The sequence below is a fragment of the Pristiophorus japonicus genome, chromosome 16 (genome assembly GCF_044704955.1).
Source record: "Pristiophorus japonicus isolate sPriJap1 chromosome 16, sPriJap1.hap1, whole genome shotgun sequence".
NCBI classification, from domain to species: domain Eukaryota; kingdom Metazoa; phylum Chordata; class Chondrichthyes; family Pristiophoridae; genus Pristiophorus; species Pristiophorus japonicus.
The window spans coordinates 1,426,422-1,444,246 of record NC_091992.1 but is presented as its reverse complement, the minus strand read 5'-3'; the positions used below and the strand labels follow the sequence as shown (position 1 = coordinate 1,444,246).

The 17,825-nt window shown below is 58.4% G+C and overlaps 1 protein-coding gene across 2 annotated transcripts; it reads right to left on the bottom strand.

Annotated features, from left to right (window-relative positions):
* Positions 1–2,542: 2,542 nt before the first annotated feature.
* On the bottom strand, positions 2,543–11,410 carry timm22 (translocase of inner mitochondrial membrane 22 homolog (yeast)). Of its 2 annotated transcripts, XM_070858031.1 has the most exons (4): positions 11,109–11,409; positions 5,369–5,565; positions 2,979–3,051; positions 2,734–2,899 (listed from the first exon to the last, which is right to left on the bottom strand). In XM_070858031.1, exons 1-4 carry the CDS (start codon positions 11,347–11,349, stop codon positions 2,823–2,825), a joined length of 588 nt encoding a protein of 195 aa, XP_070714132.1. In that variant the 5' UTR covers positions 11,350–11,409; the 3' UTR covers positions 2,734–2,822. The 2 variants fall into 2 exon arrangements, with proteins under 2 accessions (XP_070714131.1, XP_070714132.1); XM_070858030.1 differs by lacking the exon at positions 2,979–3,051 and having other exon boundaries at positions 2,543–2,899; positions 11,109–11,410.
* Positions 11,411–17,825: the final 6,415 nt, after the last annotated feature.

Below are 17,825 nucleotides of genomic sequence, written 5' to 3'. Positions count from 1 at the left end.
GGGAGGCAGGCCCGGACGTTGCCGGTGGGAGGCAGGCCCGGACGTTGCCGGTGGGAGGCAGGCCCGGACGTTGCCGGTGGGAGGCAGGCCCGGACGTTGCCGGGGGGAGGCAGGCCCGGACGTTGCCGGCGGGAGGCAGGCCCGGACGTTGCCGGGGGGAGGCAGGCCCGGACGTTGCCGGGGGGAGGGCTCCTTTCCCGATGCTCACGCCTCTGCCGGGGCCACTAATCTTCAGGGCGCTGTGCTCTTCTCCAGCTCGAAGAGGTTCATGTTGGCTGTTTCTCCACTGGTCTTATTCCTCTCCCTTGTGTTGTGCATTATCTTGTCCGAAAAGAAACTTATAAAACATACAGCCCCCCAGTCATCAAGACCCCTGCCACAGCCTTAGACAACACTTTCCATACCTCGGGAGCCTATCATCAGCAAGGGCAGTCATCGACGATCAGGTTCAACACCGCCTCCAGTGCGCCAGTGCAGCCTTCGGCTGCCTGAGGGAGTGTGTTCGAAGACCAGCCCTCAAATCTGGCACCAAGCTCATGGTCTACAGGGCTGTAGTGATACTCGCCCTCCTGTATGGCTCAGAGACATGGACCATGTACAGAAGACACCTCAAATTGCTGGAGAAATACCACCAACGATGTCTCCGCAAGATCCTGCAAATCCCCTGGGAGGACAGATGCACCAACGTTAGTGTCCTCGATCAGGCCAACATCCGAGCACTGACCACACTCGACCTGTTCAGTTGGGTGGGCCACATTGTCCGCATACCTGATACACGACTCCCAAAGCAAGCGCTCTACTCCTACACGGCAAGCGAGCCCCAGTTAGGCAGAGGAAACATTTCAAGAACACCCTCAAAGCCACCTTGATAAAAAAAAAATGCAACATCCCCACTGACACCTGGGAGTCCCTGGCCAAAGACCGCCCTAAGTGGAGGAAGAGCATCCGGGAGGGCGCTGAGCACCTCGAGTCTCGTCACTGAGAGCATGCAGAAACCAAGCGCAGGCAGCGGAAGGAGCGTGCGGCAAACCAGACTCCCCACCCACCCACCCTTTCCTCCAACCACTGTCTGTCCCACCTGTGACAGAGACTGTAATTCCCATATTGGACTATACAGTCACTTAAGAACTCACTTTTAGAGTGGAAGCAAGTCTTCCTCGACTCCGAGGGACTGCCTCTGATGATTAAACAGTGACTCTGTACAGTTATTATTAAAGATCAATTATTAAAGATGAAATAGCAGCGCATTTGGAAAGCAGTGACAGGATCGGTCCAAGTCAGCATGGATTTATGAAAGGGAAATCATGCTTGACAAATCTTTTGACTTTTTTGAGGATGCAACCAGTAGAGTGGACAAGGGAGAACCAGTGGATGTGGTGTTTTTGAACTTTCAAAAGGCTTTTGACAAGGTCCCACACAAGAGACTAGTGTGTAAAATCAAATCACATGGTATTGGGGGGTAATATATTGACATGGATAGAGAACTGGTTGGCAGACAGGAAGCAAAGAGTGAGAATAAACGAGTCCTTTTCAGAATGGCAGGCAGTGACTAGTGGGGTACCGCAGGGTTCAGTGCTGGGACCCCAGCTATTTACAATATATATTAATGATTTAGACGAAGGAATTGAATGTAATATCTCCAAGTTTGCAGATGACACTAAGTTGGGTGGCAGTGTGAGCTACGAGGAGGCTGCTATGAGGCTGCAGAGTGACTTGGGCAGGTTAGGTGAGTGGGCAAATGCATGGCAGATGCAGTATTATGTGGATAAATGTGAGGTTATCCACTTTGGTGGCAAAAACAGGAAGGCAGATTATCTGAATGGTGACAGATTAGGAAAAGGGGAGGTGCAACGAGACCTGGGTGTCATGGTACATCATTCATTGAAAGTTGGCATGCAGATACAGCAGGTGATGAAGGTAAATGGTATGTTGGCCTTCATAGTGAGAGGATTTGAATATAGGAGCAGGGAGGTCTTACTGCAGTTGTACAGGGCCTTGGTGAGGCCACACCTTGAATATTGTGTTCAGTTTTGGTCTCCTAATCTGAGGAAGGACATTCTTGCTATTGAGGGAGTGCAGCGAAGGTTCACCAGACTGATTCCCGGGATGGCAGGACTGACATATGAAGAAAGACTGGATCAACTAGGCTTATATTCATTGGAATTCAGAAGAATGAGAGGGGATCTCATAGAAACATGTAAAATTCTGACAGGATTGGACAGGTTAGATGCAGGAAGAATGTTCCTGATGTTGGGGAAGTCCAGAACCAGGGGTCACAGTCTAAGGATAAGGGGTAAGCCATTTAGGACCGAGATGAGGAGGAACTTTTTCACCCAGGGAATTGTGAACCTGTGGAATTCTCTTCCGCGGAGAGTTGTTGAGGCCAGTTGGTTAGATATATTCAAAAGGGAGTTAGATATGGCTAAAGGAATCAAGGGGGTATGGAGAGAAGGCAGGAGTGAGGTACTAATCATATCGAATGGTGGTGCAGGCTCGAAGGGCCGAATGGCCTGCTCCTGCACCTATTTTCTATGTTTCTATGTTACACATTGCAGTATTTTTTATTGGACAACATTCAGTGGATACATTCTGTACAGTTGTAGGACATACCAACAGCAGATCAAAGCAAACACATTTTCCCGTGAGCGCAGTCCTTGCTCAGACCAGTCACCTTGTTTTTATGAACAGTCCCAGGTTTGCACCAATGTGGTGGCTGGATTGCTGTTGGGAGATGTGGTTGCAGTCGACAGGGCTGTCTGTGGTGTCCACGGCCCCAGCCCATCACCCCGCCTCGCGCCTGGCCAGGCCGTTCTGAGGTCACATCATCGCAGGTAGTAATCGATGACTGCAGAAAAGGCAGCAAAGCCACCACATCCAATCGCGCCTGCCTTGAGACCAGCTGGGGGAGAAAGGAGTGCGTTAGAAACATCCGCACCTTCAAACTCGGGCCCCCACCTGAGGAACATCCTTTCACTCACCTCGAAATCCGATCACGCCCCCAGTCACACAGCCGCCCAGCACACTGTTCTTCCAGTCCGACTTCCCGCGGTACTTTCAACAAATCAAATAAAAAAGGTTACATGGATTTAAACCCAGCCTCGACTCTCTTCCCCCCCCCACCTGCAGAAACACAAAGTTACAACACGGAATCAGGTCACTCGGCCCAACCAGTCGGTGCAGGCCTTTACCCTCCGCGTGAGCAAATAGTCCCAATCACCGTTACCATCCTGTTCCCTTTCCCATCCACCTCTCCAATCTAAGCTCCAATGTTGACGCTTTCTCCTTCAGCCACTAACCCTGAGAGTGAATTCCACAGCCTCACAATCCTGACCTCTGTCCTAAATCGCTTACATTTAATCTTCTATCTTCTATCTTTGGCCCCCGCCATCTCGACCCTCAACTACTGGAAACAGTCTGCTTCTACCTCCCCTGTCCCACCCCTGGATCATTTAAACACGGATCATTCCCCCAGCTTTTCAAACCATCCACATCCAATATCAGCCTCTGAAGCCCCCCCCGCCTCGGGCTGTTTTGCTGCGAGGGGGGGCACTCAGCGACCCGGGGGGCGGGGGGGACACTCAGCGACCCGGGGGGAGGGGGGACACTCACCGACCCGGGGGGAGGGGGGGGCACTCACCGACCCGGGGGGAGGGGGGGGACACTCACCGACCCGGGGGGAGGGGGGGGACACTCACCGACCCGGGGGGGAGGGGGGACACTCAGCGACCCGGGGGGGAGGGGGGACACTCAGCGACCCGGGGGGGAGGGGGGACACTCAGCGACCCGGGGGGGAGGGGGGACACTCAGCGACCCGGGGGGGAGGGGGGACACTCAGCGACCCGGGGGGGAGGGGGGACACTCACCGACCCGGGGGGGGAGGGGGGGACACTCACCGACCCGGGGGGGGAGGGGGGGACACTCACCGACCCGGGGGGGGAGGGGGGGACACTCACCGACCCGGGGGGGAGGGGGGACACTCACCGACCCGGGGGGGAGGGGGGACACTCACCGACCCGGGGGGGAGGGGGGCACTCACCGACCCGGGGGGGAGGGGGGGACACTCACCGACCCGGGGGGAGGGGGGGACACTCACCGACCCGGGGGGAGGGGGGGACACTCACCGACCCGGGGGGAGGGGGGGACACTCACCGACCCGGGGGGAGGGGGGGACACTCACCGACCCGGGGGGGAGGGGGGGACACTCACCGACCCGGGGGGGAGGGGGGGACACTCACCGACCCGGGGGGGAGGGGGGGACACTCACCGACCCGGGGGGGAGGGGGGGACACTCACCGACCCGGGGGGGAGGGGGGGACACTCACCGACCCGGGGGGGAGGGGGGGACACTCACCGACCCGGGGGGAGGGGGGACACTCACCGACCCGGGGGGGAGGGGGGGACACTCACCGACCCGGGGGGGAGGGGGGGACACTCACCGACCCGGGGGGAGGGGGGGACACTCACCGACCCGGGGGGAGGGGGGGACACTCAGCGACCCGGGGGGGAGGGGGGACACTCAGCGACCCGGGGGGGAGGGGGGACACTCAGCGACCCGGGGGGGAGGGGGGACACTCACCGACCCGGGGGGAGGGGGGGCACTCAGCGACCCGGGGGGAGGGGGGACACTCAGCGACCCGGGGGGAGGGGGGACACTCAGCGACCCGGGGGGAGGGGGGACACTCAGCGACCCGGGGGGAGGGGGGACACTCACCGACCCGGGGGGAGGGGGGACACTCACCGACCCGGGGGGAGGGGGGGGCACTCACCGACCCGGGGGGAGGGGGGACACTCACCGACCCGGGGGGGAGGGGGGGACACTCAGCGACCCGGGGGGGAGGGGGGGACACTCAGCGACCCGGGGGGGAGGGGGGGACACTCAGCGACCCGGGGGGGAGGGGTGACACTCAGCGACCCGGGGGGGAGGGGGGACACTCACCGACCCGGGGGGGAGGGGGGACACTCACCGACCCGGGGGGGAGGGGGGACACTCACCGACCCGGGGGGGAGGGGGGACACTCACCGACCCGGGGGGGAGGGGGGACACTCAGCGACCCGGGGGGGGGGAGGGGGACACTCACCGACCCGGGGGGGAGGGGGGGACACTCAGTGACCCGGGGGGGAGGGGGGACACTCAGCGACCCGGGGGGGGGGGGGGGACACACTCACCGACCCGGGGGGGAAGGGGGGGACACTCAGTGACCCGGGGGGGAGGGGGGACACTCAGCGACCCGGGGGGGAGGGGGGACACTCACCGACCCGGGGGGGAGGGGGGACACTCACCGACCCGGGGGAGGGGGGGACACGGACCTGGGGTTGAGGCAGGTGCTCACGGACCGAGGGGGGGGGGGTGATAGTGGGGGGGGCTCACCGACTCCACGATGCACTCGGTGCAGGAGAACATGGCCCCGACGATGGCGAAGTTCTTGGCGTACGACATCCCGCGCTGCCCCATGTCTCGGAGAACCTCCCGGGCTGTCGGTGTTCGCAGAGGGTCCTTCGCATCGAAGCCGACATTGGTGTCAATCCCAGCGGTGAAGATCCCGAAAGCTCCTCCCAGCACAAAGCCTGAAGGACAGAAACCGCACAGCGTCAGCGAGACAATCGCAGCAACAGCCCAAGACCGGGGGGGGCCCAGGACTCCCGCGAGCCGCACACAGCACACCCGGGACGCAGCTCTGTGCCTGTCCCACTGAACGCTGCCGGGGTGGATCTGACAACCGGGCCCCTCCCCCGCCCTCCCCGGGCCCATCCCCCGCCCTCCCCGGGCCCATCCTCCGCCCTCCCCGGGCCCCTCCCCCAACGCTCCCCGGGCCCCTCCCCCGCCCTCCCCGGGCCCATCCCCCAACGCTCCCCGGGCCCCTCCCCCAACGCTCCCCGGGCCCATCCCCCGCGCTCCCCGGGCCCATCCCCCGCGCTCCCCGGGCCCATCCCCCGCGCTCCCCGGGCCCATCCCCCGCGCTCCCCGGGCCCATCCCCCAACGCTCCCCGGGCCCCTCTGCGTCCTCCCCGGGCCCATCCCCCAACGCTCCCCGGGCCCCTCCCCCAACGCTCCCCGGGCCCCTCCCCGGGCCCCTCCCCCAACGCTCCCCGGGCCCCTCCCCCAACGCTCCCCGGGCCCATCCCCGCCCTCCCGGGCCCATCCCCCGTCCTCCCCGGGCCCATCCCCCGTCCTCCCCGGTCCCATCCCCCGCCCTCCCCGGGCCCATCCCCCGCCCTCCCCGGGCCCATCCCCCAACGCTCCCCGGGCCCATCCCCCGTCCTCCCCGGGCCCATCCCCCGCCCTCACCGGGCCCATCCCCCGCCCTCCCCGGGCCCCTCCCCCAACGCTCCCCAGGCCCCTCCCCCGCCCTCCCCGGGCCCCTCCCCCAACGCTCCCCGGGCCCATCCCCGCCCTCCCCGGGCCCATCCCCCATCCTCCCCGGTCCCATCCCCCGCCCTCCCCGGGCCCATCCCCCGCCCTCCCCGGGCCCATCCCCCGCCCTCCCCGGGCCCATCCCCCGCCCTCCCCGGGCCCATCCCCCGCCCTCCCCGGGCCCATCCCCCGCCCTCCCCGGGCCCATCCCCCGCCCTCCCCGGGCCCATCCCCCGCCCTCCCCGGGCCCATCCCCCGCCCTCCCCGGGCCCATCCCCCGCCCTCCCCGGGCCCATCCCCCAACGCTCCCCGGGCCCATCCCCCGCCCTCCCCGGGCCCCTCCCCCAACGCTCCCCGGGCCCATCCCCCGCCCTCCCCGGGCCCATCCCCCGCCCTCCCCGGGCCCATCCCCCGCCCTCCCCGGGCCCATCCCCCGCCCTCCCCGGGCCCATCCCCCGCCCATCCCCCGCCCTCCCCGGGCCCATCCCCCAACGCTCCCCGGGCCCATCCCCCAACGCTCCCCGGGCCCATCCCCCGCCCTCCCCGGGCCCATCCCCCGCCCTCCCCGGGCCCATCCTCCAACGCTCCCCGGGCCCATCCCCGTCCTCCCCGGGCCCATCCCCCGCCCTCCCCGGGCCCATCCTCCAACACTCCCCGGGCCCATCCCCGTCCTCCCCGGGCCCATCCCCCAACGCTCCCCAGGCCCATCCCCCAACGCTCCCCGGGCCCATCCCCCAACGCTCCCCGGGCCCATCCCCCAACGCTCCCCGGGCCCATCCCCCAACGCTCCCCGGGCCCATCCCCCGCCCTCCCCGGGCCCATCCTCCAACGCTCCACGGGCCCCTCCCCGTCCTCCCGGGCCCATCCCCCAACGCTCCCCGGGCCCATTCCCCGCTCCCCCTCCCTGGCCCGACCCCCAACGTTCCCCGGGTCCCGCTCCCCTGCCCTCCGACCCGCCCGATGCCCCGGAGTACTCAGGCGCGGGCCGGGCCCTCTCGCTCTGCTTTTGCACTCATTTATTTGTAAAAATCTGAAAAAAGAAACTGTTAAAATAATCCCAAACCAGCAACATTCAGGGAATAAGGCAGATGAGCTGAGGGCACAGATTGACACTTGGGAGTATGATATTACAGCCATTACTGTGACATGGCTGAAAGGAGAGCAGGAATGGCAGCTGAACATTCCTGGTTACAGGGTTTTCAGACGGGATAGAGAGGGGGTAAAAAAGGAGGAGGGGGTCGCATTATTGATTAAAGAAACAATTACAGCTGTGAGAAGGGATGATATGTTGGAGGGATCATCAAACAAGGCCGTATGGGTTGAATTGAAGAACAGAAAAGGGGCGATCACACTGCAGGGAGTGTACTATAGATCCCCAGCAGTCAGAGGGAGATAGAAGAAGAAATATGTGGGCAAATTGCTGAGAAGTGCAAAAACTATAGAGCTGCAATAGTGGGGGATTTCAACTACCCTAAAAAGGTAGTGTGAATGGTACAGAGGGTGCGGAATTCCTAAAATGCATTCAGGAGAACTTCTTTCGCCAGTATGTAACAAGCCCAACAAGGGAGGGGGTGGTTCTGGACTTGGTTTTGCAGAATGAAGAGGGGCAGGTGGAAGGGCATTTTGGTGCTAGTGATCATAATTCAGTAAGATTTAGGGTAGTTATGGAAAAGGACAAAGGGGAACCAGGAATAAAAGTGCTCAATTGGGGTAAAGCCAGTTATTGCTGAGATGGGATTTGGACAAAGTGGACTGGAAACGGCTACTTGATGGTAAGTCAGTGTCAGAGCAGTGGGAGGCATTCAAGGAGGAGATCCTGAGGGTACAGAGCAAGTATGATCCCTTAAAAAAAAGGGTATGGCCAACAAATGTAAAATCCCCTAGATATCAAGGGACATACAGGGTAAGATAAATCTCTGTTCACTATACTTCCAAGTTTTGTGTCATCTGTCATTAGCCGAGGCATTTAATAAAAGAGCAGGGAGGTTATGCTTGAACTGTATAAAACACAGTTAGAGTACTGCGTGCAGTTCTGGTCACCAAATTACAGGAAGATGTGATTGCACTGGAGAGGGTGCAGAGGAGATATACGAGGATGTTGCCAGGACTGGAGAATTTTAGCGATGAGGAAAGACTGGATAGGCTGGAGTTGTTTTCTTCGGAACAGAGGAGAGGGAGGATCTCATTGAGGTGTAGAAAATTATGAGGGGCCTAGATAGAGTGGATAGGAAGTACCTATTTCCTTTAATAGCAGCGCATTTGGAAAGCAGTGACGGGATCGGTCCAAGTCAGCATGAATTTATGAAAGGGAAATCATGCTTGACAAATCTTCTAGAATTTTTTGAGGATGTAACTAGTAGAGTGGACAAGGGAGAACCAGTGGATGTGGTGTATTTAGATTTTCAAAAGGCTTTTGACAAGATCCCACACAAGATTAGTGTGCAAAATTAACGCACATGGTATTGGGGGTAATGTCCTGACGTGGATAGAGAACTGGTTGGCAGACAGGAAGCAGAGAGTCGGGATAAACGTGTCCTTTTCAGAATGGCAGGCAGTGACTAGTGGAGTGCCGCAGGACTCAGTGCTGGGACCCCAGCTCTTTATAATATACATTAATAATTTGGATGAAGGAATTGAGTGTAATATCTCCAAGTTTGCAGATGACACTAAGCTGGGTGGTGGTGTGAGCTGTGAGGAGGACGCTAAGAGGCTGCAGGGTGACTTGGACAGGTTAGGTGAGTGGGCAAATGCATGGCAGATGAGTATAATGTGGATAAATGTGAGGTTATCCACTTTGGTGGCAAAAACGGCAAGACAGAATATTATCTGAATGGTGGCAGATTAGGAAAAGGGGAGGTGCAACGAGACCTGGGTGTCATGGTTCATCAGTCATTGAAAGTTGGCATGCAGGTACAGCAGGCGGTAAAGGCGGCAAATGGTATGTTGGCCTTCATAGCTAGGGGATTTAAGTATAGGAGCAGGGAGGTCTTACTGCAGTTGTACAGGGCCTTGGTGAGGCCTCACCTGGAATATTGTGTTCAATTTCTTCTTCCCCTCCAATGCAGCCATGGACTTGGCTCTGGCTGCATTCCCCAGAGGCACCATTGCCCTCACCAGCACTCAGAACAGAATACTGGTTGGAGAGCAAGATGGACTCGGGAGACTCCTGCACTCCCTGCCTAGTGCTCCTTCTCTGTCTGGTGGTCACCCACTTCCTCTTTGCCTGCATATTCTTAAGCTATGATTAAGACATTTACAGATGATACAAAAATTGGCTGTGGTTGATAATGATGAAGAAAGCAGTAGACTGCAGGAGGATATCAATCTACTGGTCAGGTGGGCAGAGCAGTGGCAAACAGAATTCAATCCGGAGAAGCGTGAGGTAATGTATTTGGGGAGAGTTAACAAGGCAAGGGAATACACATTAAATGGTAGGACACTGAGAAGTGTAGAGGAACAAAGGGACCTGGGAGTGCAGGTCCACAGATCCCTGAAGGTAGCAGGCCAGGTAGATAAGGTGGTTAAGAAGGCATATGGAATACTTTCCTTTATTAGCCGAGGCATGGAATACAAGAACAGAGAGGTTATGCTTGAACTGTATAAAACAATAGTTAGGCCACATCTGGAGTACTGCGTGCAGTTCTGGTCATCACATTACAGGGAAGATGTGATTGTATTCGAGAGGGTACAGAGGAGATATACGAGGATGTTGCCGGGAATGGAGAATTTTACTATGAGGAAAGATTGGTTCGGCTGGGGTTGTTTTCTTTGGAACAGAAGAGGCTGAGGGGAGACCGAATTGAGGTGTATAAAATGATGAGGGGCCTGGATAGAGTGGATAGGAAGGACCTATTTCAATCAACATAACAAAAACATTATCTGGTCATTATCACATTGCTGTTTGTGGGAGCTTGCTGTGCGCAAATTGGCTGCTGCGTTTCCCACATTACAACAGTGACTACACTTCAAAGGTACTTCATTGGCTGTAAAGCGCTTGAACACAAAAGTAAAATACTGCAGATGCTGGAATCTGAAATTAAAAACAGAGCATGCTGGAAATCTCAGTGGGTTTAAGTGGGTGACCGTGCAAGGCACTATATAAATGCAAGTCTTTCTTTCTTAGTAGAGAGGTCAACAACCAGGGGACGTAGATTTAAAGTAATTGGGGGGAGGTTTAGAGGGGATTGGAGGAGAAATTCCTTCACCCAGAGGATGGTGGGGGTCTGGAACTCACTGCATGAAAGGGTGGTAGAGGCAGAAACCTACAGGGCCACGGACCAAGAGCTGGAAAGTGGGATCAGGCAGGATAGCGGCCGGCCGGGACACAATGGGCCGAATGGCCTCCATCCCTGCTGTAAATTTCTATGATTCTATGATACAGGCGCACCGACCCTTCACCCCCTGACCCCATCACACCCCGACCCCTCAGCCCATCACCCCCTGACCCCTTCGCCCATCACCCCTTGACCTCACGCTCCCCTGCCCCTATCACTCCCTGACCCCTCAGCCCATCTGCCCCCGACCCCTCACACGCCTGACCCTATCACCCTAACGCCCCCTGACCCCATACTCCCTGACCCCTCACACCCCCGACCCTATCACCCTGACCCCTCACGCCCCCTGACCCCATACCCCCTGACCCCTCACGCCCCCGACACTATCACCCTGACCCCTCACGCCCCCTGACCCCATACCCCCTGACCCCTCGCGCCCCCGACACTATCACCCTGACCCCTCACGCCCCCTGACCCCTCACCTCCCACACAGGCCAGCGTGGCCTTGAAGCCGCAGCTCTCCATCGCCCGCTCCACCATTTTCTGCTCCTGCGATTTGTGGGGCGGCTGTAGTCCGCCGAGCACGGCCGTGCTCAGGGCCCGCGGCTGCCGCTTCTCCCCCACCAGGTGCTGCAGGACCTGCGAGTACATCAGCCCCGGCCCCGGCTCGGCCTGCGGGACACCGACAGCCGGCCCCGCACCACCAGCCCGGGAAGCCGCCATAGCTGCGTCCCTGCGTCAGCGCGTCCCCTCCGGGAGAAGCACGTGGTGCACAGCGCCGCCCGCCTGGCCCCTCCCCCTGGCGATCAGCTGACCCCGCCCCCTGGCTAACAACTGGCCCCTCCCCCTGGCGATCAGCTGACCCCGCCCCCTGGCTAACAACTGGTCCCGCCCCCTGGCGATCAGCTGGCCCCGCCCCCTGGCCCAGCTGGTAAGAGGTGATCTTATCGACACGTATGAGATTATGAGGGGGGGGCTCGACAAGGTGGATGCAGAGAGGATGTTCCCACTGATGGGGGAGACTAGAACTAGGGGGCAATGTCTTAGAATAAGGGGCCGCCCATTTAAAACTGAGATGGAGGAATTTCTTCTCTCAGAGGGTTGTAAATCTGTGGAATTCTCTGCCCCAGAGAGCTGTGGAGGCTGGGTCATTGAATATATTTAAGGTGGAGATAGACAGATTCTTAAACAATAAGGGGTTATGGGGAGCGGGCAGGGAAGTGGAGCTGAGTCCATGATCGGATCAGCCATGATGGTATTAAATGGCGGAGCAGGCTCGAGGGGCCGAATGGCCGACTCCTGCTCCTATTTCTTATGTTTTTAATTTCTTATTGGTCCCGCCCCCCGGCTATCAGCTGGCCCCGCCCCCTGGCTGTTAGTTGGATTTGCACAGGTTTTACTCAGAACAGACCACTCTGCTCAATTGGTCTGTGCCAATGTTTAAGCTCCACACCAGCTCCCAACCATCTCACCCCATCGCCATATTATTCATATATCATTTAAAACATATTTTACGTGTGCAGCCGTGGCTTATTGGGTCTGAGGGGCAGTACTGAGGGAGCGCCGCACTGTCGGAGGGGCAGTACTGAGGGAGTGCCGCACTGTTGGAGGGGCAATATTGAGGGAGCGCCGCACTGTCGGAGGGGCAGTACTGAGGGAGCGCCGCACTGTCAGAGAGGCAGTACTGAGGGAGCGCCGCACTGTCAGAGAGGCAGTACTGAGGGAGCGCCGCACTGACGGAGGGGCAGTACTGAGGGAGCGCCGCCCTGTCAGAGGGGCAGTACTGAGGGAGTGCTGCACTGTCGGAGGGGCAGTACTGAGGGAGCGCCGCACTGTCGGAGAGGCAGTACTGAGGGAGTGCCGCACTGTCGGAGAGGCAGTACTGAGGGAGCGCCGCACTGTCAGAGGTGCAGGACTGAGGGAGTGCTGCACTGTCGGAGAGGCAGTACTGAGGGAGCGCCGCACTGTCGCAGAGGCAGTACTGAGGGAGCGCCGCACTGTCAGAGGTGCAGGACTGAGGGAGTGCTGCACTGTCGGAGGGGCAGTACTGAGGGAGCGCCGCACTGTCGGAGGTGCAGTACTGAGGGAGTGCTGCACTGTCAGAGGGGCAGTACTGAGGGAGTGCCGCACTGTCGGAGGGGCAGTACTGAGGGAGTGCTGCACTGTCGGAGGGGTGGTACTGAGGGAGCGCCGCACTGTCGGAGGTGCAGTACTGAGGGAGTGCCGCACTGTCGGAGGGGCAGTACTGAGGGAGCGCCACACTGTCGGAGGGGCAGTACTGAGGGAGTGCTGCACTGTCGGAGGGGTGGTACTGAGGGAGCGCCGCACTGTCGGAAGGGCAGTACCGAGGGAGTGCTGCACTGTCGGAGGGGCAGTACTGAGGGAGCGCCGCACTGTCGGAGGGGCAGTACTGAGGGAGTGCCGCACTGTCGGAGGGGTGGTACTGAGGGAGCGCCGCACTGTCGGAGGGGCAGTACCGAGGGAGCGCCGCACTGTCGGAAGGGCAGTACCGAGGGAGCGCCGCACTGTTGGAGGGGCTTCCACACTAAAATGAGTTGTACGGTGACTGATGAGACAAATGTGGGATCTACAGTCTCTGTCACAGGTGGGACAGATGGTGGTTGGAGGGACGGGTGGGTGAGGTGCTTGATTTGTTGTACGCTTCTTGCGCTGTTTGTACTTGGCTTCCGCGTGCTCCCGGCGAAGAGACTCGAAGTGTTCACCACGAATGCTTCTCCTCCATTTTCAGCGGTCTTGGACCAGGGATTCCCAAGAGTCATTGGGGATGTTACATTTTTTCAAGGAGGCTTTGAGGGTGTCCTTGAAGCATTTTCTCTGCCCTTCTGGGGCTCACCTGCCATGACATAACTCGGAGTACAGTGCTTGTTTTGGGAGTCTAGTCATCATCATCATGATCATAGGCAGTCCCTCGGAATCGAGGAAGACTTGCTTCCACTCTTACAATGAGTCCTTAGGTGGCTGAACAGTCCAATCCGAGAACCACAGTCTCTGTCACAGGTGGGACAGACAGTGGTTGAGGGAAGGGGAGGGTGGGACTGGTTTGCCGCACGCTCCTTCCGCTGCCTGCGCTTGATTTCTGCATGCTCTCGACGACGAGACTCGAGGTGCTCAGCGCCCACCCAGATCCGCTTCCTCCACTTAGGGCCATGTTGGGCAGGAACCCCCAGGCGTCAGTGGGGATGCTACACTTTATCAAGGAGGCTTTGAGGGTGTCCTTGATAACATGCCCACCTTTGGCTCATTTGCCATGAAGAAGTTCCGAGTAGAGCGCCTGCTTTGGGAGTCTCGTGTCTGGCATGTGAACTACATGGCCTGCCCAGCGGAGCTGATCGAGTGTGGTCAGTGCTTCAATGCTGGGGATGTTGACGTGGTCGAGGATGCTAATGTTGGTGCGTCTGTCCTTCCAGGGGATTTGTAGGATCTTGCGGAGACATCATTGGTGATATTTCTCCAGCGACTTGAGGTGTCTACAGTCCATGTCTCTGAGCCATACAGGAGGGCGGGTATTACTACAGCCCTGTAGACCATGAGCTTGGTGACAGTTTTGAGGGTCTGGTCTTCAAACACTCTTTTCCTCAGGCGGCCGAAGGCTGCACTGGCGCACGGGAGGCGGTGCTTGGATCTCGTCGTCAGTGTCTGCTCTTGTTGATAGGAGACTCCCGAGATAAGGGAAGTGGTCCACGTTGTCCAGGGCCGCGCCGTGGATCTTGATGACTGGGGGGCAGTGCTGTGCGGCGAGGACAGGCTGGTGGAGGACCTTTGTCTTACGGATGTTTAGTGTAAGACCCATGCTTTCGTACATCTCAATAAATACGTTGACTATGTCCTGGAGTGCAACCTCTGTGTGTACGCAGACGCAGGCGTCGTCCGTGTACTGTAGCTCGACGACAGAGGTTGGGGTGGTCTTGGACCTGGCCTGGAGATGATGAAAGTTGAACAGGTTCCCACTGGTTCTGTAGTTTAGTTCCACTCCAGCGGGGAGCTTGTCGACTGTGAGATGGAGCATGGCAATGAGGAAGATTGAGAAGAGGGTTGGGGCGATGACACAGCCCTGTTTGACCCCAGTCCGGACGTGGATTGGGTCTATAATGGAGCCGTTGCATGTCGTCATGGAGCATGACATCAGGGATGGTGATGTACTTTTGGGGGCAGCTGAAGCGGAGGAGGACGCTCCATAGACCCTCGCGGTTGACAGTGTCGAACTACAGAGGAATCTCCCTGCTATCAGCCACTGGGAAGGTCGTCGCTAGAGTCCTCCTCAACCGTCTTCTCCCTGTGGCCAAGGAGCTCCTCCCGGAGTCGCAGTGCGGATTTCATCCCCCATGGGGCATAACGGACATGATTTTTGCAACGCGACAGCTGCAGGAAAAATGCAGGGAGCAGCACCAGCCCTTATACATGGCCTTCTTCGACCTTACAGAGGCCTTTGGGAGTCTAGGCTCTACGCGGAGCTCCTTCACGGCAAACAAGCCAAAGGTGGGCAGCGGAAACGTTACAAAGACACCCTCAAAGTCTCCCCGAAAAAGTGCGACATTCTCACTGACACCTGGGAGTTCCTGGCCAAAGACCGCCCTAAGTGGAGAAAATGCATCCGGGAGGGCGCTGAGCACCTCGAGTCTCAACGTCGAGAGCATGCAGAAATCAAGCGCAGGCAGCGGAAGGAGCGTGCGGCAAACCAGTCCCACCCTCCCCTTCCCTCAACCACTGTCTGTCCCACCTGTGACAGGGACTGTGGCTCATATTGGACTGTTCAGCCACCAAAGAACTCACTTCAGGAGTGGAAGCAAGTCTTCCTCGATTCCGAGGGACTGCCTATGATGATGATGATCGGGCATGCGGACAATGTGGCCTGTCCATCAGAGCTGATCGAACACGGTCAGTGCCTCGATGCTCAGGATGTTGGCCTGAGCGAGAACACTGACATTGATACGCCTGTCCTGCCAATGGATTTGCAGGATTTTGCAAAGGCAGTGTTGATAGTAGTTCCGGAGGCAGAGTCGGGAGGCCTATAAAGGCCAGTGAGACCAGGAGCTCGGGTAGTCGGGAGGCCTATAAAGGCCAGTGAGACCAGGAGCTCGGGTAGTCGGGAGGCCTATAAAGGCCAGTGAGACCAGGAGCTCGGGTAGTCGGGAGGCCTATGAAGGCCAGTGAGACCAGGAGCTCGGGTAGTCGGGAGGCCTATGAAGGCCAGTGAGACCAGGAGCTCGGGTAGTCGGGAGGCCTATAAAGGCCAGTGAGACCAGGAGCTCGGGTAGTCGGGAAGCCTATGAAGGCCAGTGAGACCAGAGCTCGGGTAGTCGGGAGGCCTATGAAGGCCAGTGAGACCAGGAGCTCGGGTAGTCGGGAGGCCTATGAAGGCCAGTGAGACCAGGAGCTCGGGTAGTCGGGAGGCCTATGAAGGCCAGTGAGACCAGGAGCTCGGGTAGTCGGGAGGCCTATAAAGGCCAGTGAGACCAGGAGCTCGGGTAGTCGGGAGGCCTATAAAGGCCAGTGAGACCAGGAGCTCGGGTAGTCGGGAGGCCTATAAAGGCCAGTGAGACCAGGAGCTCGGGTAGTCGGGAGGCCTATAAAGGCCAGTGAGACCAGGAGCTCGGGTAGTCGGGAGGCCTATAAAGGCCAGTGAGACCAGGAGCTCGGGTAGTCGGGAGGCCTATAAAGGCCAGTGAGACCAGGAGCTCGGGTAGTCGGGAGGCCTATAAAGGCCAGTGAGACCAGGAGCTCGGGTAGTCGGGAGGCCTATAAAGGCCAGTGAGACCAGGAGCTCGGGTAGTCGGGAGGCCTATAAAGGCCAGTGAGACCAGGAGCTCGGGTAGTCGGGAGGCCTATAAAGGCCAGTGAGACCAGGAGCTCGGGTAGTCGGGAGGCCTATAAAGGCCAGTGAGACCAGGAGCTCGGGTAGTCGGGAGGCCTATAAAGGCCAGTGAGACCAGGAGCTCGGGTAGTCGGGAGGCCTATAAAGGCCAGTGAGACCAGGAGCTCGGGTAGTCGGGAGGCCTATAAAGGCGAGGGTTGTGCAGCTGCAGCAGGGAGGCAAAAAAGTAGAAAGAAATGGAAAGGTGACGTCACAGCCAAGGAGGTCAGTGATTGGCTGGTGATTGGTGAGTAGTTTTTCTTTCTCTTTTCTTTATCAGTAAGTAACATTTACGACTGTTGTTGCCAAATTAAGTTTATCTAAGGGTTAAGACATGGCAGGAGAGCTCGGACACGTGTTATGTTCCTCCTGTACTATGTGGGAAGTCAGGGACGCTTCCGGTGTCCCTGACGACTACATGTGCGGGAAGTGTATCCGCCTGCAGATCCTGACAGACCACATTGCGGCACTGGAGCTGCGGGTGGATTCACTCTGGAGTGGCAGGCAGTGACTAGTGGGGTGCCGCAAGGTTCTGTGCTGGGGCCCCAGCTGTTTACATTGTACATTAATGATTTAGACGAGGGGATTAAATGTAGTATCTCCAAATTTGCAGATGACACTAAGTTGGGTGGCAGTGTGAGCTGCGAGGAGGATGCTATGAGGCTGCAGGGTGACTTGGATAGGTTAGGTGAGTGGGCAAATGCATGGCAGATGAAGTATAATGTGGATAAATGTGAGGTTATCCACTTTGGTGGCAAAAACAGAGAGACAGACTATTATCTGAATGGTGACATATTAGGAAAAGGGAAGGTTGGCATGCAGGTACAGCAGGCGGTTAAGAAAGCAAATGGCATGTTGGCCTTCATAGCGAGGGGATTTGAGTACAGGGGCAGGGAGGTGTTGCTACAGTTGTACAGGGCCTTGGTGAGGCCACACCTGGAGTATTGTGTACAGTTTTGGTCTCCTAACTTGAGGAAGGACATTCTTGCTATTGAGGGAGTGCAGCGAAGGTTCACCAGACTGATTCCCGGGATGGTGGGACTGACCTATCAAGAAAGACTGGATCAACTGGGCTTGTATTCACTGGAGTTCAGAAGAATGAGAGGGGACCTCATAGAAACGTTTAAAATTCTGACAGATTTAGACAGGTTGGATGCAGGAAGAATGTTCCCAATGTTGGGGAAGTCCAGAACCAGGGGTCACAGTCTAAGGATAAGGGGTAAGCCATTTAGGACCGAGATGAGGAGAAACTTCTTCACCCAGAGAGTGGTGAACCTGTGGAATTCTCTACCACAGAAAGTTGTTGAGGCCAATTCACTAAATATAT

Bases quoted from the DNA above. Each gene is read 5' to 3' on its own strand.
- timm22 (XM_070858030.1), bottom strand. From the start codon at position 11,349: ATGGCGGCTTCCCGGGCTGGTGGTGCGGGGCCGGCTGTCGGTGTCCCG. The intron at 5,566-11,108 runs GTGAGGGGTCAG...TCTGTCCTTCAG, and splicing joins CACGCTGGCCTGTGTGGGAG to GCTTTGTGCTGGGAGGAGCT. The intron at 2,900-5,368 runs GTGAGCCCCCCC...TTTCTCCCCCAG, and splicing joins CCGAGTGCATCGTGGAGTCG to CTGGTCTCAAGGCAGGCGCG.